This window comes from Pseudomyrmex gracilis, unplaced genomic scaffold (assembly GCF_002006095.1).
Source record: "Pseudomyrmex gracilis isolate BER0280 unplaced genomic scaffold, ASM200609v1 scaffold_224, whole genome shotgun sequence".
Taxonomy (NCBI): domain Eukaryota; kingdom Metazoa; phylum Arthropoda; class Insecta; order Hymenoptera; family Formicidae; genus Pseudomyrmex; species Pseudomyrmex gracilis.
This window is the reverse complement of record NW_018020808.1, coordinates 13,745-40,873: the sequence shown is the minus strand read 5'-3', so window position 1 is coordinate 40,873 and position 27,129 is coordinate 13,745. Positions and strand designations below refer to the sequence as shown.

General features: G+C 33.6%; 3 protein-coding genes across 7 annotated transcripts; 2 read left to right on the top strand and 1 right to left on the bottom strand.

Moving 5' to 3' along the window:
• LOC109858794 lies at window positions 1-15,080 on the top strand. 5 transcript variants are annotated; one of them, XM_020436404.1, is made up of 7 exons: window positions 3,427-4,434; window positions 5,801-5,945; window positions 8,008-8,452; window positions 9,540-9,710; window positions 11,920-11,977; window positions 12,271-13,685; window positions 14,370-15,080. In XM_020436404.1, exons 3-7 carry the CDS (start codon window positions 8,036-8,038, stop codon window positions 14,796-14,798), a joined length of 2,490 nt encoding a protein of 829 aa, XP_020291993.1. In that variant the 5' UTR covers window positions 3,427-4,434; window positions 5,801-5,945; window positions 8,008-8,035; the 3' UTR covers window positions 14,799-15,080. The 5 variants fall into 5 exon arrangements, with proteins under 5 accessions (XP_020291996.1, XP_020291993.1, XP_020291994.1 ...); XM_020436406.1 differs by lacking the exon at window positions 3,427-4,434 and adding an exon at window positions 4,486-4,533 and having other exon boundaries at window positions 5,706-5,945; XM_020436407.1 differs by lacking the exons at window positions 3,427-4,434; window positions 5,801-5,945 and adding an exon at window positions 1-82.
• A 5,386-nt stretch (window positions 15,081-20,466) lies between these two features.
• LOC109858775 (glucosidase 2 subunit beta) lies at window positions 20,467-22,416 on the bottom strand. Its single transcript, XM_020436364.1, has 2 exons — window positions 21,281-22,416; window positions 20,467-21,199 (listed from the first exon to the last, which is right to left on the bottom strand). Exons 1-2 carry the CDS (start codon window positions 22,188-22,190, stop codon window positions 20,493-20,495), a joined length of 1,617 nt encoding a protein of 538 aa, XP_020291953.1. The 5' UTR covers window positions 22,191-22,416; the 3' UTR covers window positions 20,467-20,492.
• Window positions 22,417-24,152: 1,736 nt separating this feature from the next.
• Window positions 24,153-26,378, top strand: LOC109858781 (RNA-binding protein squid-like). The gene is made up of 2 exons (XM_020436373.1): window positions 24,153-24,900; window positions 25,817-26,378. Exons 1-2 carry the CDS (start codon window positions 24,514-24,516, stop codon window positions 26,312-26,314), a joined length of 885 nt encoding a protein of 294 aa, XP_020291962.1. The 5' UTR covers window positions 24,153-24,513; the 3' UTR covers window positions 26,315-26,378.
• The last annotated feature ends 751 nt before the right edge of the window (window positions 26,379-27,129 follow it).

Below are 27,129 nucleotides of genomic sequence, written 5' to 3'. Positions count from 1 at the left end.
ACTCGAGCAAATAAAACTGGTTATAGAGAATCGAAACCAACTAGCCTTGACGACTTCGCCGGATACGTCTAGTATAGCGCACGTAAGTTCAGCTAGCAAATTAATTTGCCAGATGAAAAATACACATATAATAATCTGCACTTGCCAATTTTTTGAGCAAGAGATACATGGTGGTTCTCTTTCGATTGTTCTCGATGTGTGTATTTGCGAGAAATTTGTTTAAGAAAATAATTATTTTGTGTGTACACACACATGCGTTTATAAATGAAAAAAAAAATTACGTGGCTTTTAAAAAAATTTCCTTGTTTATAAAAACAGATGGAAATTTGGAAATTTATTTGTACAGTCGAATCTCTCTATTTTTAAACGTTCTCTCCGAGGTTCTCTTCGTAATGTCACTTTCTCTTTCTGCCTTCTGTTTATTTCTTTGGCAACAATGCATTGAAATATATCAAGAGATTTTCATTCCGCAATCATATGGTGGAATTTAGCACGAGAGAAAACTTTATTCATAATTTTAAACTTTTAATCCATAATAAGAAATTAACGATACGGAAAAAATCATAATAAAATGATTCACTTGTGTTCTTATAATGATAAATGTGTTTTTATATTAATCATTATAGTTTTATTTGCCTTTCACTTTTACTAATTTTATAAACCGTAAAATTTAGAAGATAAACTTAATTTCTACTTTTGCAGTAAATTCTCGAGAACAAATATTTGTGCGCAATATACATGTAACCCTAAGAAAGTTATGCTGTTAATACGAGCGAGTTGGAAGAAAGAAGAGAAAGAGAAAAGCAGTAAATGTATATGAGAGAGAAAGAAAGAGAGAGAGAGAGAGAACAAAATTTATAACTTTGTGTGAAACCGATTGAGACTAAAAGAAAACCGATTCAGCAATTGCTGAGATATAATGAATCTGAACTTCAATAGGCAAATTGCGAAAATATTGCACAAAAATGGCATCGTGAATGACGACGATTTTGCAATAATTGCACTAAGATTGATTTGCCACAACGCAACAGTTTTGTCAAAATAAAATTTTGTAAATAATATTTGTCAAAAATTGAAGAAGAGTCGTTATTTCTATAAGTATATATTCCATGTATATTATGCGCGCCACAAATTCACGATACAAAATATTATCAATTAGCTTTTTTAAAACGTTTTATTATTAGTCTGGTATCTCATGAAAGAAAAAATGTATATCTAAGTTTTGGTTTTCTTTTTTAAAAAAATTGGGTTTTCTTTTTTAAAAATTGGGTTTTCTTTTAAAAAAATTGGTTGCTGTTAATCGAATATAATGAATTATTTCAGTCGGCAAGATTTAATGACAATGTATCGTTAATCTTATTCTGTGAAAACATCACACATATTTGCGCCATATACACATATTTGTTTAATTTTTATAAACTGTCGCTTCATTCATACAAATGAGAAATAATTTTGGATAACTACGTTCGGATAACGCGCGATTTATAGAGAGCACGTGACCTCTAATCGCGGCGCACGGTTTGACATTTGCTATGCGAACCACTGAACGTCGTTCTAAGTCAGTTTGATATTTGCTTGACATTTATTGCAACATGTAATTCTTTGTGTAATAGTATACACTTATACACAATAGTAGTACGCTTACACATGCATACTAGCAAGGTAGAATGCTTACGAGTTCTCATTGCGAGCCACGAATCAGACAATTTTTGCTATTGTCAAATGAAAATCAAATAAAAATAATCAAACGTTTTTAAATATTTTGCTGAAAAAGTAAATTCTACGTTTATAAAAAATTAAATATTATAGCGATTTATTATTGAAACATTAAGGAGGAGTAGAAAAGAACAATGATTAGATAACGATAACAAAGTAAAATAATGTAGACTTTTTATCAATTTATATTTTTTATTCTTTTCTATATTGTATATTTAATATTTTAAAGTTTATATGCAGGAACAGAGAAAATTTGGAATATTTCTAGTTTTGTGTATCAAGACAACTTTCTGCATATATTTGGATACATATACTATCATGTCTTAAAGAATTTATTATTATTTCGAAAGTCTTGTCTCGATGTAAAGTCTGTTTATCTACTTTCAATCTTTGCTAAAAAGTAGTTTAGTTTATATGTTGAAAGCGATTTGCGAAAAAAAAATTTTTTAGTCTTAACTCTTTCAATCATAACTATTTCGCAACACAAAAGAAAATATTAGCTTTACTTTTGCTCGATGATCCGATTCGATACTGATGTTCTCGCGATTGCGAATCGTTGCGTTGCGACAATTGCTATGAAAGGCTCTCGTTAATGTCTCGAGAAAGGAGCAAGAATGGTTATGGAGGTGAATGGACGATGACGGGGAGAAAATAAACTGTTTCTTGGAATGGATATTGACTTGCAACATTAATTGTAACAGGAATCATACGTAGTGTAAAATAATCGGTGCCCCGTATCGGCTTCTAACATTAGCTACGCGAGAGGACTTTACATTTCTCTTAATCGTGAAATGGCGACATCGTTTTTTTTTTTTTTAATACGCGCGATATAAAATACTCGATTGGTTTTCATTTATTAAGAAAATGTGAACATGTCGCAAATACCTAAGAAGCTTCCACATTTGTAATTAACTGACAGATAGAAATTTGTGTCTTAAATTCATCTTGTAAAGTTACTGTATATATTACAATTATTCGTGTTGTTCAATTAAATCTTGGAGATAAAGTAATTTTGGATGATTTGTAGCACATATTAGTTTTATATTTTCTTTTTTTTCATTGTATGATCTTAAATGGTCTTGGGTGAAAGATGATGAATGAAAGAGGAGAGCTCAAATAGAAAGCTTTCCATATTCCTTGCTCGAGCAAACAGCTGGCAAGCAAGAGATAGGTAATAATACCGTTAGTGCATGGCTCTTCTCTGATTCTTCATAGATCAGTCTTCGTAGATCATACTTCACCTTTCTTGATTTCTTGTCCAGAGACCATTAAGTGAATTCAGAAACGTACGGGAAATGACATCTGTGCCGGAGAAATAATGTCGGAATATAAATTGTGTTCCTAATTTTTTTTATGTGTGTGTGTATGCACACATTTATTAATGATTAACTTCTTTAATATATATTTATTGAGAACAAAAATGTGTTTGAATAAAAGATGTAAAATAATTATTGATCTTTAACAAAAGATTGTTTCTTGAAAAATGTGATTTCATATTTGAGCTAAAGATTTTTGTTATTAAAAATTCAAAAGATATCAATGGTAGAGTTACAATTTGAAAATTTTTATTAAAGTTTATCAAGTCAATGTTTCGTAGATATCAATAGATACGTTTGAATTAAGATTTGAAAAGAAATGCTACAAAGTGAAAATATGAATAGTACTTTAACATGAATGAAAAAACAGTACTAGTCACGTATAAATGTTTTTGTGTACGATCCTGAGGTTTCCACCACTTGGTCCGACTGGCACTTGCCACTTCTACTGCCGTTCAAGTCTAGCGGAACGAAAAGCCAGTATTCGCAGACTCGATACGACTCAGTCAGTATCAGTATCGTGTGCCGCGACGCGTTTTTCGTACACGTGATACAAGCCGCGCAAATATTTAAAAAAAAATCACGTTTTTTTTTTCATAGTCGAACGAGAGAAAGAGGAAGAGATACATAAACCTTTCTATTGTATAAATAATTCTGGACTAATTAATTGTGTCACTGACTATAAGTCGGTGACAATCATTCAGTTAAAATCAACAAACTTCGGAAATGGTGTTCTTTGAGTGTACCGAGTTTAATTAGTTAATTAAAATCTAAATGTATCAATCACTTTAATTACTTAGTGTTTTTCTCTTAAGAGAAAAAGAAAGAGAGAGAGAGAGAGAGAGCGAGACAGAGGGAGAAAGAAAAAGAAATGTTACTGACACACGCGTTTTTGTTCAATTGTTGATAAAGTAAAGAAGAAAAGTCGTCGAAAAGAATTCTTATTAGACTCTGATTTCTTTTTGGTATTTTCCATATAAATTCGCAATACATAATTTTACTTTATATGTGTGTTTTGTTTTACAATTTTGTCTTTAATCTTCACACAGATCAGCGAATCGAGAATCTTTGCGAGATCATATCGACAAAAAATAAAATTCTCTGATGATAATTATCGAAGTTCGACAAGAATGGTCTTTCGTTGTCGTTATGAGCAAAATTAACGATCTAAATTAAGATGAATTGCTCCATATTTTTGTATTAACTTCCTCTTTTTAAAGCAATCATACTCATTTGAACAGACTCACGCCTTTTTTTTTTTTTTGCGCAAACGACGTCTTGCATACTGCAACAAGATTGATATTTCCCATCGTAGCAGTGCTTCCTGTGTTCTGCTGTTTGAGCAATCAGTCGGGCATACTCAAAAGCAAATCTGGAATAATATCGCATGACTTTTTCACGGGTGATTAAATCTGTATTTACCTATAGCCAATAGCTGAAAGTCGATCGACGCATTTGATTCGAGCTGTGTCTGCTGTATCACAAAAAACTTCATGGTTCGGTAATATCACACATCATACATTAACACACGTGCTAACAATGGCAATTGTTATAAATATTGTTTCAATTCTTACTATTTTTTCTCAAATTTAACGGCTTAGTGTTATACAAAATTATAGCAATAATTACAAAGTATAATAAAAAACTTACAATATTATGTGTATAAATTGCTCTTTAATAATATTATATCACAGTTATGTGTACATACGCATACGTGCTTCAAGAACAGAATGTAGATGCAAATATATAAGAGCTCTATTTTAATTTATATTTCTTATTTTTTGATATTATTAAAGAATTATGTTTTTTGTATAAAATTCTTTTCTGATTAGAGTAAAACAGATATAAAATCATCTAACAACGTCGCGTACAGGATGTTGCGATGGAACAAAGATTCATTTCGTTTTATTGCTGATGAGAAAGAACATAGAAAAAAATGTATGTTTTTTCACAAGCGTAATACAATATCTTGATTAACTTTCTCACGTTACTGTTGCGTGCTTCCACTTGATTTTGTATTCTTTTGATCTTTTCTTACGAACGTAGTTCGTAGCCAATAATGAAAAAGTATTGGAAAGCTGAATCACACTTACTTTTCACGTTTTTTTTTTTACCACAATAATAATTATCGTCGAGAAACAAACGATTAATCTTTTCTTTTCTTTTTGTTGCCATTATTTTGATTCTATGTTAAGCGGCAAACAAATTCGTAGCAAAAAGAAACAGGAAGATTTTCGAGAAGTGAAAAAAAATCAATCAATTCCGCAGTGTTTTTTACATTGTTATTACGACCGCGCGTTCTAGTCAGTCACTTTCTTCCTTCGGATACGTTTCGCGTGAAATGGTTCATTGCTCGTGCGCCAGAAAGGCATAGCAACAAATCGATTGTACCGCGTGTGAATTGCAACCACTGTTAGCCAATTATATGTTAAACGGTTCTTTAAAGTCGAGATTATCTATAATATTATACTTGCTTATAATGTTGTTCATTCTCCGATTTACAAGAAACTTAATTCTTATATAACTATGAGTGTTTTACATCAAATCTAAAACTTGCAAGAAAGAGAGAGTGCGTGTGTGTGTGTGTGTGTGTGTATTAAGAAACACACTTCGCGCCTCTTATACAAAACTGATAAAAACTGATATTTGAAAGATAAAATATTCGTATTTCAGTAATGACTGTATCGATCGACTTTTTAGTCTCAATCAATTTGACTTGAAGAAATAGAAAAAAGAGAGTTTGTGTTTTTTGTGCCTTCTGTTCGAAGATATTTGAAGATAAAGTCTAAAAAGTGTGGAAATTTACGTTGGAAGTTTTTTTGTTGGAAAATGTGTGCAATTTTATGGTTGTGATATCAGATGGCGATATATATATACGCATTGGAAAAAAGAAGAGGAAAAAAGTAATATAGTGTATGTAAGAAAGAGAGTAAGTGAGAGAAAGAAAGTGAGAGAGAGAGAGATCGAGAAAAAGAGAGAACACAAAATTTGTAACTTTTTGTGAAATTGACTGACTAAACGGAAGTCGTTTGATCAGCAAGTGAGATATGACGAATCTTAAATTTTTGAATCTGAATGAACCGTCCGACACGCGTAATGAATTTCCGGCCTAAGTAATATAATTAATATGATATTAATATGTATATATATAAAATATATACATATATAAATGTTATTAATAGAATTAGAATATATACAAACAAAAGAGTCACTCTTTTTTGTTTGTATCACACATTATTGCGATACAAACATACGTGTGGGCGAAAGAGGAGATCTCTCCCCAAAAGTATTAAAACAAGACTACTTTTTTAATGTTTTTTTTTTGTTTGTGTGGTAAGCGCGTAGGCAGAGGAGGGCTGTCCCTCTCCTCCGGATCTCGCTTTGCGTGGAAATTTACAAACTTATGTGGATTTTGTCTCAGTTTTAGCCGTCGTTGTAGCAAGATCTCTTCTGAATTTACAACTTTTCACGAGCACTAATGTTCTATGTTATATGCCTTCTACGAGATCTGTGCAATAAGGTTTCTGTGCAAACGAGATCCACACAAACGGGACCTGTGTCAACAATTGATCCGCGCAAAAAAAAAATCTTAGCAATCTTCTCAAATAATAATAAACTGCAAAAAATTATCACATATTTAGATTCTCTCAGCATTTGTATTAAAAAAATCTAGAATTCTATCTTAATCTAACAGCGTTCGTTTTACAACCTTTTGAAACAACTGATCCGCACAGCTGCATTCTCGCTTCTATTTTACTATTCCTCTCTTCTCCCACCCTGATTTCGTATCAGCTTTTACAATACCGCGGAAACGCGAACACGGTACTTTCGCGCGTAACGTGCCAGTTTTCTAACATCCTCTTCTTTGTGTGACTCAAAATTGTGTGCGCACACAGTTTGATAAATGCGTTACTTTAGAACCACCGCGCGCTATTGTAAAGAGTCAAACATCAACAAAATAAAAAAATAATCTCACGCCGAAGAAATCACCCGATTTATCTTCGTACGAAATAAATTACGATTTATTTAACAGTCGGTGCTTTACACCGACTATTTTGCACAGAGAAGTTTGAACATAAATAATAAAAACTTGCAATTGGTTGCAACGTCCTGGTTTTCCCTCAATGTTGTACCGCTCTTTAGTTTCAAATAAATTAATATCTGAATAATTTTTATCGTTTGCACAAGACTTTCTCGCACAGATTTCTTGTTAAAAAAACTTAAGATCGTGACAATCGCAATCATGCGATTGTAATATCTTTGCAATTAATTCTAATAATGTGCCTGACAGACACGGCGAGAAAATATCTAATAATATCTTTCCGGACATTTAATATTACCGCGCAAATGTTCTGCAAATGCTACATTTTTGCAGAACGGTTAATATTACATTTTGTTTGAGACACAACTCGTATTTTTTATCAAGAGCGGACAAAATGCTACGAAAGCGGTGCTTGCAATCTGCAATTGCTCAGAGAAATCGATATGGAAACAGAAGTCTTGATCAAAACGGGAAACGCGAGGAACAAAGTGTATTTTAAAAAAGTGTATTTATTATAAATCCGTGAGAAAATATTATGTTGAAGCGTCTTATTGATGCTTATTAATAGATAAAACCAGGTTTTATTTTTATTAGAGTATAAGGTTTTATACTTTAATAAAATAAAAAGTTCGTCACATAATTTATAGACTGGTTTCAAAAACTAGTTTTTGACATTTCCTTTGAGTCTGCAAAAAATTCGAGCACTGCTCTGTTAGAAAATTAATCAATCGATATATTTGAACAATATATTTGGATTAAGAAAAATTGCAAAATTTGTGGATTTGGGAATTGGAATAACTTTGTGACCTGTTGTATATTTTAATGACGGATCCGAGTATATCTATATTTCCAGCTGGAAATTTTGTAAAAACTTGCAAAAAAAAAAAAAACAATCTACATGCAACTGCGTGAAAAACATCGTGATTTGATTAGGACGCTTTGTTTTGCTACTTCTGTCATCATGGTGGTGTCACATCGCGAGCCTAGCATATCGACGAACATACGAGCAATAATCGAGCAGCTGAATTTGAGTCCGGTTAAGAGGCGACAATTAATTGACAAGAAGAACAGAAAGGATAACGCGCGATGCAAGAGTTTTCCAGACGGTATAATGGATTCGCAGACGAAAATCAGTATAGGCATTTACGGTTGCAAGGAGCGGAACGGCGAGTTCGAAATATCGAAACCGATTTGTAAGTCTACAATGCGCAAGATTGAGCGCGCGCGACCAGAGACGGAAGCGCGTCGGAAATTTTCTACGGAAAATAAAAAAGTGACTTTTCTACCGAAAAAAGAAGCGATTCGCACGGATCAGATAAAGAAAGAGGCGTCTTTCGTACAAACGAAGAAAGAAACACAAACGGAATATGCAAGCAAGGTAAATCGATAACAAGTCGCGATAGAGACCGCGTCTCTTATAGTAAAGGACATTGTAGCAAAGGACCGCAGAATCATCGTGGAAAATGGTTTTTGTGCGGCGAATTTTTCTGAAACTTTGCTACGTGACAGTTCTCACGTAAACAAATGTGTCAACAGGCACGAAGTTCGATGAATAATAGCTTTCAGAGATATATGGAACTTCAAAGTTGGGATTTTCGTACTGTATACAGTACGCTTCAGATGCGGTATTATCGACTTGCGATGCTACTTGTGAAATAAGCTACGACATTCTTTTACATCAGTGTGTGCATGTATATGTGTGTGCGTATGGCACGCGCGCATTTACATACGCGTGTCCGCGTATGTGGGTACAAGACAATGTAGTGTCGTTCCTCGTTCTTGGCGTTAAACGAGAATTAACGACAAGGAAACGTGGCGAGCATATGATTTCGTTCGTGTGTGAGTGTGTACGCGCGCGTGCATGTTACGCAAATAAACCAAGTTCAAAAATGCGATAAAGAAAATGAAAAAAATCTCAGGAATAAGCGATTATGATAGTACAACACTGTACCCACATAAGTACCCATATAAAAAATTACGGGACATTAGCTCGCAAGTATGTTTTCTTAAAAACTGATCTATATTTTTCAAATAAACTGTGAGATCACACTCTTAATCACACATACGCACACATGGGATCATGTACTCGCCACGTCCCTGTCATTGATCCTGAGGAACGGCATTACGTTGTCTTACACACACACACATGAACATGCACACACTGCATATCTTATCTCATCTCAAGTGTAAACATCGTACATTAGTATCACTATGCACCTGTATGCTGCATAAGGTGTAGAAGTCCTACCTTTAAGGTTCTATATCTCAAAAACTATTGTTCACCGGACTTTTGTGCCCATTGACACTTTTGCTCTACGGGCTGAAAACTATCATGTACCAAAAAGTTTTAGAAAATTTAGCCGAAAGCCATTATACTCACAAGAATTCTGCGGGGTCCTTAGTTTTGTTTGCTCAGAGATAATTGTAATTTATCACAAATTGTAAATTTATTAATTGCAATTTAGTGTCCAATAGTGTCGATTGGATTCTTTAATAAGGATAAGAGCGGCCGAATAAGATCAACGATGACGGCGACATCAACAACGATGTCATTATCGACGAAGATTCTTCCTAAAGGTCAGAAGATGATCGAGAGAGAGCACATCACTCGAATATGCGACTATAGCACGATCGAGGTAATCGATCGACTCGATATAAGTAGCAAAATCTCTGCCGCGAGCGATAAGCATGCATTTTTAATGTGATATAAAGAGTATAAATGAGACTAAAATAACATGATTAATAATTTATGTATACGTGATGCAAAGTAGCATCCTGTATGAATTTTATAATTGCTAGAATTTATTTAGAATTTTGTTCAATAATGAATTTTTTATGTGTATTAATTTACATGTTAAAAATATATAATTTTGCACATATGTCCAGCGTATGACTATAAAGTCCTATTTCTTGATTTAAGTTTATACTTATCGAAGCCATATGTTATACTTGTTTTAATAACCGATAATTTATATAATCAATCTGTCTACAATTTTGCAAAAAAACACGGTCGCAGATGCTTAAACAGTATCGATCAGACCTTTGTTATAAAATCGAGGGCTGCTTTGGTATAAAGCAGCCCCGGATATGACCGTTAGGATCTCCGTCAAAATTTTGCAATTACAATTATACCTTGATTAAAGTAAAAGTAAAGGAAAAACTCATTCAAATCAGCTGTGCATGGCTGTTCGCAAAATTAGCTAAATTCGATGTCAAAGATTACGCAGACATCATCACTCCGCCCGCGACAACTGATAGACTTAGCCGCAAACTTTACACTTGTCGTACATGTAGCGGTCTTCCCGCCACACACTCACAAACAAACAACAATGATTATGTCGTTTTATACAATTCCAAAAATGTGGAAATAAGATTTCAGCTTATCTGTGTCCGACATGACGTTGACTGAATTGTCTTGTAACTTTATATGGATCATTTCAGAGACGAATTATTTTAATTATAAGATCCGATTATATAAATACCTAAGCCTAAGAATTAAATGAAATGAGAGGTTCTCCAAAAAGCAGTTTCACACAGCTCTCCTATATTGGATAACGTGTCTAATATTTCTATCTCTTTGCTGGAGAAAGCAACCATATTACAAAACCAAAACTCTGATTCAATATAATAAATATATTAAATATATTTAGATTTGTAAATATAAAATTTAGGCTTTTTTATTCTGATTATTATTTTATTATTGCACGTAATTTTTTGGTTGCTTCCTGTTATAGAAATTTTTTTACATCGCACATAATTTTTATTTTTTAAATAATAATATTTGAAACTTCATTTTTTTATTTATCTGCATAAAGATGATTTTAACAGATCAAAAGTTTGGTATCTAGCTATATATTGATATTATTTATACTCGTGTCTCTCATTACGTGCCGCGTTTGCGTGACAATCGAAACGCGCGATAAATAATCCGCGAAGAAAACGCACGCGCGTGAATAACGCAAGCTTTTATCTATCTTTCCGTTTTCTTTTTTTTCTCGATATCTTAATTGTTTTTCTTCTAATAAAATTTTTTTTCCCTAATAAGTTTCTTGCGAAATAAGTCTTGGCATCTCGAAGCGAGCAAGCGACGCATCTGCAACCGGTTTACAAAACCGATCGCGGTTAAGTGGCCGCGCAATAGTTTATACCGTTAGAGACTGATCAGACGACATGCTCATGTTGATGCGACAAAGAATATAACGCTGTCTCTCTGGTAACGGCGTCGAGAATTACGTTACTTCGCTGGCAAAAGTCAATCTGCGTTTGCATGCGCCGCAAATGTCTGGCCGTGCATAACGCGATTGTGTCAAAAAAGGTGGATAGCTTCTCAGAATCTCTTTGAATTGTTTATGTGTCATAAACAATTATTTTACTTAATGTGTTAAATTTTTTCTTTTTGAAATAATATCAATTATTTTAGTAAATATATAATTAGAAACGCGAAAACAATATTAATTATTTTAAATCAGTATCAAGTTTTATATATATATGTTGCGTGTGTTTGTATATATAAAGTAGATATGTACATATATGTATATATATATATGTATATATATGTATAGACTGAAACCTCGTTTATCTCCGATCGGGAGATCGACAAGACAGGTAGGATAACCGAGGCTCAACCTTTGTTATACGGACTATTGGTTCCTATAGTACGAACTATCGGTTCGTACAATAAAGGTTGGGCCTCAAGTTATTTCAGATAAAAGAGGTTCGGATAAACAAGGTTCCAAAAAAAAAAAATTAGAAATTAAATCGCAAAATTTGTTGGCATTGCATGATACATATAAAAATAATTACAAATTGATTGGATAACTATAATTTGTATGATTTCTAATACAGATTGTACGATCAACGAAAGATGTGAATGATCGGACCAATCCGGTGGCCAAAGATTTACGTAAGTCCTACAGATTATTACCACTAATCGTATTTTACATTTTTTTTTTTAATAATTATCTCTATCTATTTAATTTAAGCTTATAAACAAATAATAGTTACAGAAAACACGTTAAAATAAGTAAAACATTGTATAAAAAAAAGAGAAAACGCAAATAAAATACAGAGTATGTTTTTTTTTTCTTTTGTAAGTTTTGTACAACTTTTCAAAATATTTGACCGCATTTATTATCTTTATATCGCGTGCAATACGGTACTACAGCTTTGTAACGTAATTTCCCTTCTAATTAACAGCGCAGTTAGAAAGCGCGAGTCTGAGTCACACGGCGGCGCATCACCGGATCTCTGTGCGACCGAAGAACCGGCGTCCACCACGTCGCGTGACATCGACGATATCCAACGTCACCGTACCTAGCTCATCATCAATTCCACTGACTGTTGCGGAAAACACGTTGGATAATTTGGAGCAAAAAGTATTGTCGCAACAACAATCTACAAGTAACGCGTCATCGACGGAAGCGCTCAGAACTATTGGAGTTACAAGAAAATTATCGAGCCGATTGTCGCGCAACTCCGACATCTTTGAAGAGTTAGAGACGAGATTGCCGAGAAAGTCAAGCGCGACTTCGCTGTCGCCGGATAGTCTAGATGTCACAACGACGTCACGGAGTAGCACGGAAATGACGGCAACCGCCGCGGAAGAACATCAGCAATCCGAAGTAAGATGGGTATCGATCACTAGAAGACCATCGACTCAGATATCCAAGAGTTCAGATGTGTTTGAAGAGCTGGAAGCAAAGTTGCCGCGCAGAAGATCATCGTCAAATCGCCTTTCCAAATCACCGGACAGTCTGGATTTATCGCCCAACTGTTGGTACTCTAAATCTACAGAAGAGGACTTTGACAAGCTAGTGGAGTATGAGGAAATCACAAAACCGATTAGTTCTGTCAGACAACCACCGTTCTTGAATCAAATCTCCAAATCCAGTGATCGCGTGTTCAAATCGTCGGATAGTATAGAAACGATCGAACCTCTAGTTAGTGACGACTCGATCGAGCGACGGCAAAGCGGTTTTGATTTTCGAACGTGCAAACGCTCGAGGCCCATGTCCAAGTCATCGGAAAGTTTTGACGTGTTTAAACAGAGAGATTGCATTGACGAGGAGATAAGTCAAGAGTTGCAAAAAAGAAGCAGCGTGTCCGACATTAATCTAGCACGCGATAGAAAACTGTCGAAAAACATTTCCAAGTCTTTCGATAACTTCGACAAAATTGATATGTGCGAGGCAAAAGATGACGTCGAAATAGAAGTGATAGATTATGATGTTTCAAAAGACGATAAGCAGTCAATGAAGAGGATATCTTCCGAAAGTTCGGATAATCAAGACGTAGAAAACAGAATTGAAAATAGAAGAATTAGAAGAATACCGAAAAGAATACCAAGTGCTCACGTAGCGGATGCGATTGTTTCCGGAGACGAGGGAGAGAAACGACCAACACTTACCAAAAAACCGCCAAGACTGCAGAAATCTTCCGAGAGTTCGGAATTAGGTAGCACGGACACGTTAGATTCGGAGCGGAGAAACAAGTCGTCGGAGAGCACCGAGACGCTCGACAGTTTGGAGAAAGATCTGGAGCAGGACAGAAAGGACAGCGAAGTTACGGACAGCGTTTTAGACAAGCACGAGAAGAATGTAAAGCATATTAAGGTACAAAAAATAAAATATATAGATAATTCATAACGAGTAATTTTTTACTATGGAGTAAAAATATTCTTACTCGCCACATGGTTTTAAAACTTCCGTCACTACGTAAAAATATTGTGAGAATATAAGATCTTTGTATTATGTTGTTTTTATATTGATAATGTAATTCGAGGAAAAGCTTCGGTTCGGTTTTGAAAAATCTTGATCCGTGGGGCAATACCGAACAGGTTGCAAGATATTTTGCAGCGGGTTAATGAATAAAATAACTAATTCCCAAACGTTTTGAACTTTATTTCCAAGTCTTCTTCATTAGGATTTTTAATATGACTTTCAAACACAACCATAACTTTGCTGCAAAACATCCTGCAATCTAACAAAGCGAAATTTAAACGGTCATGAGTGGTCGTCATCATCGCGTTGTTAGTTTGAAACTTACGAGCCTAACATTTTTTATTAATCTTGCAACCTGTTCGGTGGCGCCTCACAATCAAACGGATCAATATATTTTTTTGCTCAGAAAATCATTTGCCTTGTCTCAATTATCAGTTTTTTTTTTTTATACACGTTCTAAATCACTATATATTTTATTAAAATATTTTTAAACGACTTCTCTAGCTTCTTCTAATCATCTTCTTAACAATTGATTGTCAAAAAAGAGATAGAAAAAAAAATTTGTAATTTTTTCAGGATTTTTGGTCTAGTAGAAACATAGCAGTTACCGATTCCGAAGCGTCAATGAGAGATGATACCGAGAAGTCGTTTATTCCCGCCGACAACAAGTACTATTGGCGACAATCTTCCGAACCGGTGTCTAAAGAAAATTTGGGTATTCAACAGTTGTTGGCCATCACGATAATGACCACGAGGATAACTGACAACGATAACAATCAACGCAGTACCGTCATTTATCCAAAGAAGAAACAACAAAGCACGTCGCAGCCAACGTCACCGGTAACTAAGCAAGAGGATACAAAGATGTTGTTTGACAATTTGCTTGTTAGCAGCAGGAACGATGAGGACCTGCAGAACATGCTGAACGGAAACATATCAGAGGTGTCTACTGATACCAAAAGCTTTAAGGAGAAGCTAATCATGTTTGAAAAACTTGGTAAATAAAACGCGACATTAAAACAATGTTGTGAAATTGTCTCCATAATTCCTTCAATTAATAAAATGCTTTGAATCAGTGGTCGCAGAATAAAAGAAGACAGGAAAAGTAAGAAGAAAAAATTAACGATCTCGTTTAGTGCTTGATAAATATACTTGCTGTTAGATAGAGTACACATCTTAATATTTTCGAAGTTGCTTTGATTACGAATAGTGTAAAAACCAAAAGAAAAATCAAAGATTAAATTGAAAATCATGGAAAATCTTATTATAAAAAAATGCAAAACGATTTAAAAATTATGATAACTAATAATATAAACTGTTATTTAAAAAAATTAAAAAAAAAACTAAATTGTACCAATATATAGTATATATATTTTATACGCTTGGTATATTTTTAGATTATTTTTGAATAAGCATGCAAATATGTTAATCAATGTAATCAGCAAACATATCGGCAACACATTGTTGTCTTTTTTGACGGCAATTATTTGCTTTTGACAGATTTTGTTAGTAGGAAATATATAATGTCATCTTTTTTTCTTTAAGTTTAATCAAAAATAACGTTTAGTTTATGATGTATCCTGTTTCTGCTTCAATGCAATTTGTTAGAAAAATAAGGCCTTCAAATGTTGCCAGAAAAATAAAAGTAATTACATATGATATTTTTCAACTTTCACGTTCTCGTATAATTTTTCTACACGAGTAATAAATCACACTTTGTTGAGATTATGTCTGATTGCGCGTGATGCGAATCACGATAGACGCAAATGCGCGGTACACTGCGATGTCTCTCAAAGACAAGCTTTCTATTTTTCCTTTAAAAAAAATAGTATATATAATGCATCATACACACACTTTCTTAGAGAAGTTTTTAATATTTACTCGCAGAATATAGCAGTGCCTTTACTAATGTGCCGAATTTTTTCCTCGGTATTGTGCCGCGGAAATTTATTCTCATCAATTCTTATATAGTGCTTCACGCGAGGCTTTGCGCGAATTGGCGAGTGAACCAATAGGTGGGTGAACAATGACTTTGCGGCGGTCGAGCCAATCAGAGATAACACAGCCGGATATTCTCGGAACAATACCTCCCTCTTTTTTTCCGCTAGCGGAACCGAGGACCGGAAAGTTAGCGAGGCACTACTATACTTGTATAATAATACAAACTACTTGTATAATAATTTAGCGGAAATGTGATCCTCGTGATGCGATACATTTATAATTATGTTCTTCATATTGTGTAAATAGAAAAAGAATATCTGTATGTTATCACTTTATTTTTATATATGTATATTACACACACACACATGTATATATATATCTATATCTATATCTATATATATATATATGTATGTACATATACAGGGTGTATAAAAGTACCGCGAAAAATTTCAAAAATTAAACATTTTACGAAAAAGTATTTCAAAATAAAAGTTGTAGGGTTTTGAAAAGACCTATTTACTGATTGTATCAGTGTGACCGGAGGTCGCCGGCGCCACACTTTTCGAACATCGTATACATATGTACAATAGAATAGACATAAATATAAGCTATAATAGTCTCTTTCTAAGAAATGTTACGCAAGTGATTATGGTTTTAATGTTCGAAAAAAATTTGTTTATTCTAAAACTGTATATTTATTCCTTTAAGAAAAATGGCACAATTATGTGTGAAATGTGTTATTCAGATGTGCTAATAGACCTATAATATTTCAACGACAAAAAACTTAACGATAAGTGATATTAGTATAATTTGGTCTTATTTTTTACTTAAAAATATTTATAAAAGATTGTTGAAAGAAGATAAAATTTATATATAGAGAAAATTGTGAAATTCTTGAGCTTTACATACAACATGTAATTATTATCAATCAGATGTTTTTTCTTGATAAAGTAAAAAAAAAAAAAAAACAGAAAACATAGAGTGTAGAACACATTGTTACATTTCACATAGGAAGAAAGAGTTGTGTAGCCTTTCAAGTGCCTTACTGAACCAATTGAGAAACTAAATCCAAGTATATTGACTGTGTGGTAAACAAAAAAAAACGTTAAATTCAATGTCTCCTTTTTTTTCTATATAAATGACAAAAATATACGTTCGGAGATTTCAAAAGATTGCAAAGATTGTCTCTTAGAATAAAAATACAAAACTGAATTTAAGTATCATTTTACTGTAATATTATATGATACAAATAATAAAAGAAATTTTGGTAAATATTCACATAAGATCCAATCTCTTTCAAATGTCACTGATCTTACCGTATATATATTTACTTCCAAAAAAAAAACAGTACTCTAAAAATTTGGAAAAAAATAAGTGACGAATAAAATAAGTGATAATTCGTTTTTGTTTAGTTCGGAAAGAACTAAACAGAAAAAAAGACCGGCTATAATTAAGCCACAGTTAATGGTACTAACAGTTATTAGGTCGTATTAGTGGCAGTTACTTAAGAGGACAGTGAACGACAAAGAAAGTCCGTCACAAATGCCACTTAGCTACGCTGTCGGGTAGCTGGCCTCTATTTCTCGGGACCGAGTCAAACAAAAACAAGGATAGACATATGCGTCTCTCCGGCGCTTCTTTAAAATTGTACTAATCTTACTTAGTTCCAAGTTTTCTCTTCTCACAAAGGTTTCAAAATCCTTTTTCAAGCACTCAAAATATTTGCCTGTTTCTAGTTTCGGATAAAGATATTTTTGTTTGGATTTATACGCCAATTTTTTGCGCATAAAGCAAAAATGTAGTCTATGTAATAACAGTCTATAAAAATTTTTTTCGTTTTTCTTGAATTCTCATGCTTCATCCCCAATTCTTTACTATGTTCTCTTTTTTTCTGGAGAAGCGTTTTTTATTTCGATTGATTGAGTTTTTACAAAAATTTGGAAATACAAAATGGTGGTACAAAACAGGTTTGACTTTTTTTAAAAAAGTTGACTTTGCGAATATTTATCCAAATTATTTACATACGGTCACACATAAAAACATACATAATATATTTACAGAAAGAGGACAAAGTTCTTTTTTACTGATAAATAAAACTGCCGTTTCAAATTACAACAGATTCTTCTCTCTTTATTCTTATGTTCATGCACAATATCACGCCAATTACTGACGTACATACTCTTAAAAAATTGTAAAACATTAGGCTTAAAATGTATAGTGCAGAACAATTAAGATTCGGCTCTCTTCTCGCCGCTGTCCTTAATGACAGTTAGAGAGATGAGTAATATGTTAGAAAATTTTTGTTGCAACTTATATAAATTTTTAATATTTTCATAAAAAGTTAATAATTATTTTATATCCTTCGAAAAATGCAAAATATGCGGAAAATTCAGTTATAGCGAAAATACAGTTTAGAAATCGAAAAATTAAACGTAAGAGCTCAGCTATTTTCTAATCTCTAATGATAAATAAAGGCCATCACATATAAAATCACGTAAGAATGTAAGACGTGCACACAGGCGACACTGTGTAACACACAATTATCAGTGTGTCTCGCTCACACTAGTGGACACTAGTGTCGCCTGTGTGTACGCAGCTGAAAAGCTCCCATAATATAGTATGAAAATGTTTTTTTTTGTATATTTTACAAGTTTAATAATTACAAAAATATAATGTTGAAGAAAAATCTAAAAATGAAAAATTAAATTTGAATGAAATTTTCTTCTGACATTATTAAACGAGAACAGCGACAAGGAAAGATGAGAGCCTTAAGAAATAGCTACGTATGTATAAATTCAAAAATTCCGACACAACACGATCTAACTTATTACTTTTACTTTACTTTCAAGATACATTAAACTGAGATATGAAGTATATGTTTCATCAAACTTGATATTAGTAGTAATATATTACATCTGAAGTTTATATTATTAAATATAGAAGAGTGTGCGTTTGCTTTAGACGCTTATGCGCTTTAATCATCGGTCTGTCTTTACTGTTCATTCGGTTAATAATTAACAGATGGATAAATGAAAAAAAAAAAAAACTTAATACAGGCTAATATATGTATAAGAATATACCTCGCAAACTTTTGAATCCTTTGAATACCTCAGTTGATGATAACAAAAATATTTTGTGCAATTTTACACGGTGTCTTATGAAGAATAGCATTTTTCGGGTCTTCTTCCGCGAAATTCGTAAAGAATTAACAGACAGATTTTGTAAAAATTACTGATAGTAATAAAAAAAATATGAAAGTTTGCGTGAAGAGTGTAGATCGATTAGATACTTGAGAAATGAGAAAAGAGTAAATATTTCTTGTAACAATCGCGTATAGATTATCGTCCATTACTCGACGAACGTCAAAACTTCTCATCAGAGCTCGCGCTATTTGAAAACTTAAGATAAGAAAAAATATTTAAAGCAAAACATATGTGCGCGCGTGTGAGTGTTCTCACATTTATGTAACTATGTCAAATCTAGCGCACTGCGCTAGTCTAAAGTCAAGAGAGAGTTTGACGTACTACGTACCAGAACACAAAGACCGACGCTTACAGCGCATAAACGCCTAAAACGAACGCACTTGTAACATTGTAGAAACGCTTCTTTGTGTACAAAAAGAGGAATGTAACAACGCATTTTTTTTTTTTTTTTAACGTGTTAGCAATGATTGACGATATTACATTGCAATGTAATAAATTTCTTATCTGCCAATTTTATGGAACAAGAAGACAAGCATTGAAAAAGTATTCTTCAGTTATTATTACGAGCTATTTCAATACTAAATCAAAGAAGTCTTTAAATGCCGAGCAAGGATCGAACAATCAAGATCGTAACTATTGCGGTTAATGTGCATGTTTGCACAGCGGTTTGTTTAAACAGTGACATTTTTTAAAAAAATTATTTAGATGTCACCGTTCAAACAGTCCAATATTATTACAGAGTGATTAAAAAACTTTTTCTAAGTGTGTTTTTAAACATATCAAATCGTATGCAGTATACAGTACGGCGAAATGTAAAAAATAAATTAGATCTCGTGTAACTAGGTCTATTCAGTTGTGGTAATCAACTCTTGTTAAAGATTCAAATTAATGAAAACATTTTTAAATTTTCAATCAATCAAATACGTAACTAGACCGAGAATATATCTATCTAAGTAATATTCTTATTTTATTTTTGAGATATAAAGTATTGATATGACGAAGAAAAGCTATAAGATAATAGTAAAACTCTGATATTTCATCACGTAATATTTACAATACGTTTTCGATAACGACATACATTAAAATAAAAAATAAAAAAAAATTCCTTTCTCTAGTTACGTACGCATGTTATTATCCATGTCGTTGTAACTATTTCTAAACAATAGATCCGATGTTGTCGATCCTTGCAGCTTGATTCTTATCTTGTAGTTAACAAAAGAACCTTGATATTTACATTTATTACGTGCGACTGATTAGGCGCGCGCGCGATTTTATTTCACTAAAAAAAACAATGAAATATTTTTTTCTTTTTTTTTTTTTTTTTTTTTTTTTTTTTCTTCTCTCTCTCTCTCTCTCTCTCTCTCTGTTTGATTGAAGTTACAGATTGCGGGCGTAGATAACTCCATAGCGTATTCGCAACGACTAGGTTCCGTTACCGACATAAGCTTGTTTTCGATNTTATTACGTGCGACTGATTAGGCGCGCGCGCGATTTTATTTCACTAAAAAAAACAATGAAATATTTTTTTCTTTTTTTTTTTTTTTTTTTTTTTTTCTTATAGTTCGTCGTGTATATCAGTTTCTGTTTGATTGAAGTTACAGATTGCGGGCGTAGATAACTCCATAGCGTATTCGCAACGACTAGGTTCCGTTACCGACATAAGCTTGTTTTCGATTCCGCACGTTAGAGTAACTATTGTTGAACGCGCAGGACCATTCCAACATGTGACACCACGATCGTACTTCATTTTGGTATATTTGGCACCAGGTGGTCCCACCCAAGTGTTCCAGTGACCTAGATGGACGTCGCTACCACCAGATCTAGATTTCTGAGTTGCCTTGTTGTATAAACATAAATTGTAAACGTATTCTAAATCAGTGTATTCGAAACATTCGCCATCAAGTGGCGCAAACTCCTCATTCTGTCCGTAATCGCGTTGCAACTTGTCTTCCAGTTGTTTGATTTCTGACTGCAAATCATTAACGGCTTTTTCCGCCTCCTGAAAACGCTCGCGAGCGATATTAGCTTCGTCAATAAGCGCTAACGTTTCTTCATCGTATGAAACTTCCGCCTCCTTCTCGTGTTCCTTCTTATGATCTTCTTCATATTCTTCCTCGTGTTCTTCTTCATATTTCTCTTCGTGTTCTTCTTCAGGAACACCATTCTCTTCAATCATTTCTCTTTCATCTTCTTTCTCGTGATTTGCATCGTCCAAAGATAATTGCTCTTCAACTTTGTCACTTATAGTTGGTTTGAACATACCTAAAAACAATTACACAAATTATACAAGAATTGTACATAGTTGTTAGAATTTCAAAAAACAAGAAAATTGCAACTTTTTACCTTTGTCTAGCATTAAAAATGGTTTTATATTCATCCATGCTAAATCCATAAACTCTTGCAAGTCAACTTCCTTTTTCTCACTGAGAAAATACAACGCTTCTTCTTCTGACACAGCGCTATCTTTGTTTTTATCAAATGTACTCCTGGTTTGCAACTCCTCTATTGTTACCTTACCGTCGGAATTCGAATCTAACATCTTAAAGTAATTCTCGGCCTCTGTCAAATCTTCCTCGCCATCAGCCGTATCCTCCGTAGCTGGTTCCTCCAACTCGGAGGGTTTGTACTTTTCCAAAGCAACACTTTCTCGTTCCTCCGCTTGTATCTTCACTATCTCTTTTTCTTTCTTTGTCAATTGCGCCTCTTCGTAATCCGTTCTCAATTTTGCCAAACGAGATGCGTACTCCGCTTTGACAATTTTACCTTTTGTGACCAGCTCTAGACGCAGTTTGTTCCCTTCGCGCGCCAACTGTTCCGCCTTCTTCTGTTCCAGCCGGGCCTCTGTGCCCAGCTCGTTGCAATTGTTAACGCAATTTTTTCCGGATTCATATTCGTCACTCGTGTCACAACAGTCGCACACGCCATCGTTTACCCACGATGACGGTATGTACGCCGGTTTGTGATTAATATTTTCGCAATAAAACACACCGTTGACACACGCTGACGTTCCGGGTTCGTCGCTCCCGTCTCCGCAGTCGCAATAATCATCGTTTATCCATGTGAACGGTATAATCCGGCTACCGTCCAAACACTCGAAATCGCGATCCGGTCTGTATAATGGATTTTTCATCACAGGTATGCCGCGAATTTGTAACACACCGGAGTCGAGAGCCTGGCTGGATGCGTACGTGGCTAAGATAAGGATCACCGTTATCGCAAGCATCACAAATTGTGATGCGTGAGATCTATCCATTTTTTTTTTTTTTTAATCCGCTACACTGATGTTACACGTCACTTAAATTTGATTTTCAAGAAGAAGGTGATGAGAGGAAGAGAACTTGTGATATAATTTTATCGATTTGACTTTTTAAGCGGCTATTGGATTCTAATAATCCTCCCATATGCTATTCTATCATGTTATTTTATCGTATCTTTAGTCCTAACCTAGCTTTTTGGTGACAGGTGTGCAGACACTGAAGTTCTAGCGTGATATAAAGTCTATTCTACATCGGACGCAAGACGCAAACGCACGTCGCGGGATCTCGCGGAATTGACCAATCACGTTGGCCGATTACCTGATTTGATCGATGTGATTGGTCAATTTCACCCGACTTGCAACTTGCGTTCGCATCGTGCGCTTAATGTAGGTCTGTTCTACAATACAGTAAGTCGTAAGAAATTGACCAATCACAGACAAATCACAGAAGAATAATCGATTGTGATTGGTCAATTTCTTACGCGACTTCAGGCTTAAGGCCGTTACACATAAAATTACTTAAGGCCGTCGCACATGAATCTTCGTAACAGTAAATCATACGACGTAAGAATTAGCCAATGAATGAGCGTATAGAATAATTCAACCAATCATTGAATAACCTCTGTACTTAACAATAAACATAAGATATAATTTGGCCAATCAAAACAGATTTTTAGAAGAAAATAGAAAGAGAGAAATTTCAGGTTAGTCAAGATAATTTTATTTAATTTTTGGTTTACTTTAAATATAAGAAATTGTTATAAAAACATTTTATAATATGTAAAACTTATGTAAGAAAAGTTATATAGAAATAATAATGTAATAATATAAACAATAAAGAAAAAATCACTAACTAAAAAGAAAAGTTATATAGAAATAATAATATAATAATATAAACAATAAAGAAAAAATCAACTAACCTATACTTAGAATAAAATCATTAAACAAATAAATATTATTTATGAAAATAAGCAATATTTGGAAAAATAATACTTTTCTATGTTCAATCACGCAATGACGTGGACTAGTTATTGTATGGAAATTGTAATGAGATATGTATAAATTATTATATTAATTTTGCACTGACCATAGAATCAAGTAGAATTGAGATGTCACAACTTTTCGTAGCAACTACTCGTATATGCGCAGATTTTTCCGCACGACAAAATTTCAACCGGCTGAAATTTATCTTACGTTTAAGTTTATATAACTATTTCTACAGTTACCGCAGTATTCTGACCTAAAGCTACTTCTTGATTGGTTTTCGAGCTTGTGGTTACGGAGATTCATGTGCGACGGCCTTTAAGGGGGGCGTTCCATTCAGCGGAAATCTATAACGAAACAAAACGCGCGGAATCAGCGCGACCAATCACAGCCACGGAAAAAGCGATAGAAAGAAAACGGAAAATGGCTATGATTGGTCGCGCCGATTCCTTGCATTCCGTTCCGCTATTGGATTTCCGTTCAACGGGACGCCGCTCTAAGGGTCATTCTACTAATGAGTTGAAAATGTTCCGTTGTCAGTTGCGAAAATTAGCAATTACGAAAAGAAAATGATTATTTCTGGTTGCGCTTTGTCGTTGCGGTTGCCAAAAGAGAGTTGGTCAACTTTTGACATTTGTCAACAGCAACTGGCAACCGCAGCGCGTAAAAACTTTTTTCCCTAGTAGTTGCAACTGGCGACGGGACGTTTTCAACTCATTGTAGAATGGCCCTAAGAAATACCGTACCACCGTTTTTATCATTGAATTGCGAACACAAGTACGCGTATTTTTTATCTTCCAACTGATTGACAATTCAATTTCAAACGGTAGGTACGTATTTTCTATCTTCCAACTTTGACAGTAAGTAAGTCCGAGTTAGCGGTTAGAACAATTATAAACCAACCTTTAAACATCCGAGTATATCTTGCTTTGGTTGGCTAACATGTTTAACTAGGTATCAGCAAATCACGAGCACAGAATTAGATACATCATATAGCATTGCACGAAAATTATTGGCAATTCCTTCCGCGTCACAAAGCCGGTATATGAGAACACAACTGATGCTGGTTATATCTCAGGGGAAACCGGAGAACTGAGAGTTCAGAAGCATCAAGGAAGGTGATCAGCTAACAAGGCAAGTAGCACTGAGAAATAGTTGTGAAGCATACAAACCAATACAAAACCTTCGTATATAGTGATTAGAGCAAACGAACGTTTTTTGTGCCTGATTTTTGGAGCAAAAATCAGAGACAACAAACTCAAGGGCACAAGCATCTTTGAATCGGGCGTACCTTGTGCCGACATAGCGTGGTGAGACAACGCGGTAAATTCTCACGATGGCGGCAGTCACAGATTACCAGACAGAGACGGAAAAATCTGAAAACGGGACCGATCAAAGTGAAAAGAGTATGCAACAAAATGATACTCAGCAGGCTAATACAACTATCTCAAATCAAAAATCATCGCAACAGCCATCGCAACCGACTGCTGGGATTCCTGGTAAGGATGACGAACGAAAGCTGTTTATAGGCGGTTTGTCTCGTAACACTACCGACAAAGAGCTGCGTGATCATTTCGGAAAATTTGGCGAAATTGAGAGTATTTCTGTGAAAGTTGATCCCCACACTGGTATTTCACGTGGTTTTGCTTTCATGGTTTTCACCAATCCGAAGACTATTGACAAGTTACTTGCATCCGGTGAACATTATATCAACAAGCGGAAGGTATAGAAAACTTATAATAAAGTTTTACACTTAAAAAGTCATTGTTATAAAAAAAAAATCAACATTACTAAATTTGTCAACATTATTTAAATTTAAATATTCTATTTGTACAATCATATATTTTGTCTTCTACAGTTTTAAGCTTTTGTGTTATCAAGTATAGATTTTACATAGTCTTATATACTATCAAATTTATTTATATTAATAAGAATCACACAAAAGCATATTATGTCAAAAGTAAAAATTACAAAATATTATTTTCTTACAAGATTTCAATATTTATTTAATTTGATAAAGAGGTTAAGTTTCTTTCCTTAAGATAAGTCATAAGACAAACTTTTTTAATATCTTGTAATTTTAAATAATTTTTCAAACTAGCGAATATCAATTAATCAGATTACAAAATGATTTTACAATCACTATTTTATTACAGAACTTAGGATGTTTCATATACATATATATATTCATATGCATATATATATATATACATATATATTTATATATTTATTTTTTATACATATATATATATATATATTTATTATATATGTGTGTATGTGCTATGCATGTATATGAAATATACTATGTATGTGTAAGAAATATAAATTTTCAATATATTTTATATTTTATAAAATTATATCTTGAATATGTATATTTGTGTATATATAACCAGATAAATAAATAAATAAATATACATATACACATATATATATATATACATATATGTATATATATACATGTATATATGCGTGCGTGTATGCACACACACACACACACATTCTATCTTTCTCTTGTACACGTGAATATGATTGTTTATGCAAAAAATATATTTCCTAAATATTTGCAATATAATAAGAAGATAGTCTTGTACTTCCTTGACTATGACAACATACTTATATACTTTTGATTTATTATATAGGTAGACCCAAAGCGAGTTAGCAAAAAACCACAGCATGGGAAAATCTTCGTAGGTGGTCTTACACCAGAAATTACTGACGAAGATATCAAAACGTATTTTGGACAATACGGTACCATAGTCGAACTGCAAGCACCATTTGACAAAGTCAAAAATCAACGCAAAGGGTTTTGCTTTATCACCTTTGATTCAAAAGAAGTAGTATATAAATTATTGAAGACACCTAAGCAGACGATAAATGGTAAGGAAGTGGATGTGAAGAAGGTGAAAGTCAATCCAGATCCAAGGAATCAAGGTTTCTGGGCACCTGGTTATGGATATGGTTATGGCGGAGGTTACGGCTATATTCCGGATTATAATGGTTATCATGGTGGCTATGATGACATGTATGCGAACTATGATTATGCTGGTTATGATGGTTATGAAAATATGGGATATGGACCAAAACCAAGAGGAAATGGTCCAGGACCACGTCAGTTTCAGAGACATCAGCCATATTAATTATATTCATCTTTGTCACCATGATTATATGAAGGAAAAATGCAAAAAAAAAAAAAAAAAATGGTATAACATTGTAGGTAAAAATATGTTGTAACATCTGGCAAGTTGTTATATCACTCTTTCCACTTTTAAAATCGAAGCAGTATGAATGTTAAATTGAGCATTAGATGCAGTAAATGAACTGTTTTCTCAACACGAGTTATAAATTATTTTGGCTGTTTGGCAACATAACAAGAAATGCTGATATTAAAAACATTTCGTTTTTCTTGTCGAGTTTTCACAAAAACAATATTTGTGAAATTTAACAATTATCATTTTGAAGGGACATACCGATATTGAAATTCGAAATAATAAGTAATTATAAGTACTAAAAAAAGCGAAAACTAAAATCAAGTTTGTCAACTAAGTCTCGAGTTCAATTTATGAAAAATAAGAAAAGTGTACAAGGCTCGTCATAGTCATATTTGCTTTTATTATGTCAAAAGTGAGAAATGACAATATGTGATTCTTGCAACATATATTGTTTTCTCTCAACAAACACTGAAACTGACAGTTATTCCAAATTTCATGTAAAGAAATGTAAAAAAGTTTCCAAAATAACATCTCAGTTGGTATATTAGCAATCAGGTGGAACTGTATTTCAGCTGGTGTACTAACAGTTAGGAAACAGATAAGCTATCACATTTAATTTCTTGTTTTTCATTATAACTAAAGTTTTCATTATAACTAAAGTTAAACTACTGCATAGCTTACATTTGAGAAATTTCAATAATATAACCTTTTCATAGAAAAATAAAAATATATAAATTTATACG

What these genes read in the sequence shown, in the direction of transcription:
- LOC109858781 (XM_020436373.1), top strand. Translation starts at nt 24,514, where the DNA reads ATGGCGGCAGTCACAGATTACCAGACAGAGACGGAAAAATCTGAAAAC. An exon ending in ATTATATCAACAAGCGGAAG is followed by an intron (nt 24,901 to 25,816) that starts GTATAGAAAACT and finishes TTTATTATATAG; the next exon opens with GTAGACCCAAAGCGAGTTAG.
- LOC109858775 (XM_020436364.1), bottom strand. Translation starts at nt 22,190, where the DNA reads ATGGATAGATCTCACGCATCACAATTTGTGATGCTTGCGATAACGGTG. An exon ending in ATTTTTAATGCTAGACAAAG is followed by an intron (nt 21,200 to 21,280) that starts GTAAAAAGTTGC and finishes AATTGTTTTTAG; the next exon opens with GTATGTTCAAACCAACTATA.
- LOC109858794 (XM_020436403.1), top strand. An exon ending in AAACGGAATATGCAAGCAAG is followed by an intron (nt 8,453 to 9,539) that starts GTAAATCGATAA and finishes ATTGCAATTTAG; the next exon opens with TGTCCAATAGTGTCGATTGG. An exon ending in GCGACTATAGCACGATCGAG is followed by an intron (nt 9,711 to 11,919) that starts GTAATCGATCGA and finishes TTTCTAATACAG; the next exon opens with ATTGTACGATCAACGAAAGA.